Source organism: Ammodytes marinus, assembly GCF_949987685.1.
Source record: "Ammodytes marinus genome assembly, chromosome: 14".
NCBI lineage: Eukaryota > Metazoa > Chordata > Actinopteri > Uranoscopiformes > Ammodytidae > Ammodytes > Ammodytes marinus.
In genome coordinates, this window is record NC_137218.1 from 3,451,905 (window position 1) to 3,454,404 (window position 2,500).

The 2,500-nt window shown below is 37.4% G+C and overlaps 1 protein-coding gene across 1 annotated transcript in view; it reads left to right on the top strand.

Moving 5' to 3' along the window:
• The window catches only part of ap2b1 (adaptor related protein complex 2 subunit beta 1), a 22,875-nt gene that overhangs the window by 9,935 nt on the left and 10,440 nt on the right, over positions 1-2,500 (top strand). The window contains exons 11-12 of the mRNA XM_080041022.1: positions 758-923; positions 1,682-1,780. Of these exons, the coding sequence (XP_079897148.1) occupies positions 758-923; positions 1,682-1,780 (265 nt within the window). The remainder of the gene's footprint in view (positions 1-757; positions 924-1,681; positions 1,781-2,500) is intronic.

Sequence of the window (2,500 nt, forward strand, 5' to 3'; positions counted from 1 at the left end):
TTTACACACACACACACACACACACTCACACACACACATCGTTTCAAATTTGTCCTGCAGTCACAAACAAGTACGTTTACCACAGAACACATTAGAACAGCTCAACAAGGAATGCTTTGTTGTCATGATTCTGACAGACAGACAGACAGACAGACAAGAGGACACATATTGAGGGAAAACATCATGCATTTTGAATGTCTGATAGCCGACCACTAATATTTCACTATTGTCTCAAATACTCAAGTATTTGCACTGTATCCCTTGAGTTTTATTACTATAAATTGCACCATGAAAATGCATGTAAATCATGTTGAAATGGTATTATTACTATTCCAGGTATGAGAGCATCATAGCGATATAATAATAATAATAATAATAATAATAATAATAATAATAATAATAATAATAATAATAATAATAATAATAATATGATTGTCTTGTAGGTATGAGAGCATCATAGTGACATATAATAATAATAATAATAATAATAATAATAATAATAATAATAATAATAATAATAATAATAATAATAATAATAATAATAATAATAATAATATAATTCTCCTCCCAGGTATGAGAGCATCATAGTGACATATAATAATAATAATAATAATAATAATAATAATAATAATAATAATAATAATAATAATATAATTCTCCTCCCAGGTATGAGAGCATCATAGTGACTAATAATAATAATAATAATAATAATAATAATAATAATAATAATAATAATAATATTATGATTGTCTTGTAGGTATGAGAGCATCATAGCGACTCTGTGTGAGAACCTGGACTCTCTGGATGAGCCTGATGCCCGAGCGGCCATGATCTGGATCGTAGGAGAATACGCAGAACGCATCGACAACGCAGACGAGCTGCTGGAGAGCTTCCTGGAGGGCTTCCATGACGAGAGCACACAGGTCTGTTTATATTATAAAGGTTTTTTCTCCTAAATTAAACAAAGTGCAACATAAAGTCTTCCATTGTTATCATTATTAATGTCATCAGGGATTTTCTTATAGGTTCAGTAAGCGGTATGGTTCTTTTAGCTAACTTCCTGTCAGTTACTGCAGTTAGCGGTCCCCTCCCTCGTCCCTACGTCACCACATTAATGCACTGCGGTCTTCCAGCAGCAAGTTATCTAGCATCATCTCAGATCCATAAGTGTGATAAAACATGATAAAAACCATCAAGACAGACATTGGGAAGGATTTTTACCTGCTCCGCCATTGTAGGCGCATAAACATTCATCCATCTGTTGCTCTGGCGTGCACCGGCAGTGAGACCATGAGTGAGACGGGTTTGTAGCGTTCTCTCTTATGATTGGATATTAATTTCGGGATCCCCCCGAAAAGTTTATTTGCCGATTGCGTGCAGAGCAGCTGACTGAGAGATCGGCTTTATGAAACGCGTACATTATGTAAGTGATCACTGTATGAATAAAGAGCGATTTAACACTTATATTAACATAAATAAATCGCTTACTCCACCTTTAACTGAATATTACAATTTTAAATAATTGGTAGAAATGTTGTCAGTAGTTCTACTCAAACATTTGCCTATAAATAGTAAAACGAGAGACACTGAACATTTGGAGTGGTCTCTTCATTTTATCCAGAGCTGTATATTTAAAATGTTCTTGCATTACTGTTAACATTGTGTTTGTTCTGATTGACAGGTCCAGCTGACTCTGCTGACGGCCATCGTTAAACTGTTCCTGAAGAAACCGTCAGAGACTCAGGAGCTGGTGCAGCAAGTTCTCAGTCTGGCTACACAGGTAAATATCAGGGTTAGACAGACAGACAGACAGACAGAGAGACACACACACACACACACACACATACACACACACACACACACACACACACACACACACACACACACACACACACACACACACACACACACACACACACACACACACACACACACACACACACACTGTCGCTCAGCTCAAACAATGAGAGGATTTTTTTTTTTTTTTTAGTTTGACCCCTATTATACCCACTTCCCACCAAGGTAGTTTACACTGAGTGGTACATTTCTGTTTGGTACGTACAGCACACTATTTAATTGAACCTTGATTGCATTGGTGGAAAGGGGGCAAAAGTAACATCAAATCCGACTGTTTTCTTGGAGATCCAATTCGTCCACTGAAAAAAATGTTCTAGGAAAACATAAATTACATCCCTAGTGTCTAACTTGGGGCGACTGTGGCTCAGGTGGTAGAGCGGGTCGGCCGATGATCAAAGGGTTGGCGGTTCGATCCCCCGTCCTGCCACCTGTGTCATAGTTGTTGTGTCCTTGGGCAAGACACTTCACCCACCTTGCCTCGTGTGAATGTCGATAGTTAGCCTGCTGCTATCGGTGTATGAATGTGTGTGTGAATGGTAACGTGGGAAAGGAAAACAGGTCTCCCTTGTAAAAGAGTCTTCGGTCTCAATGGGATTTACCTGTATAAATAAAGGTTAAGAAAAAAAAAAAAAAAAAAAAACTG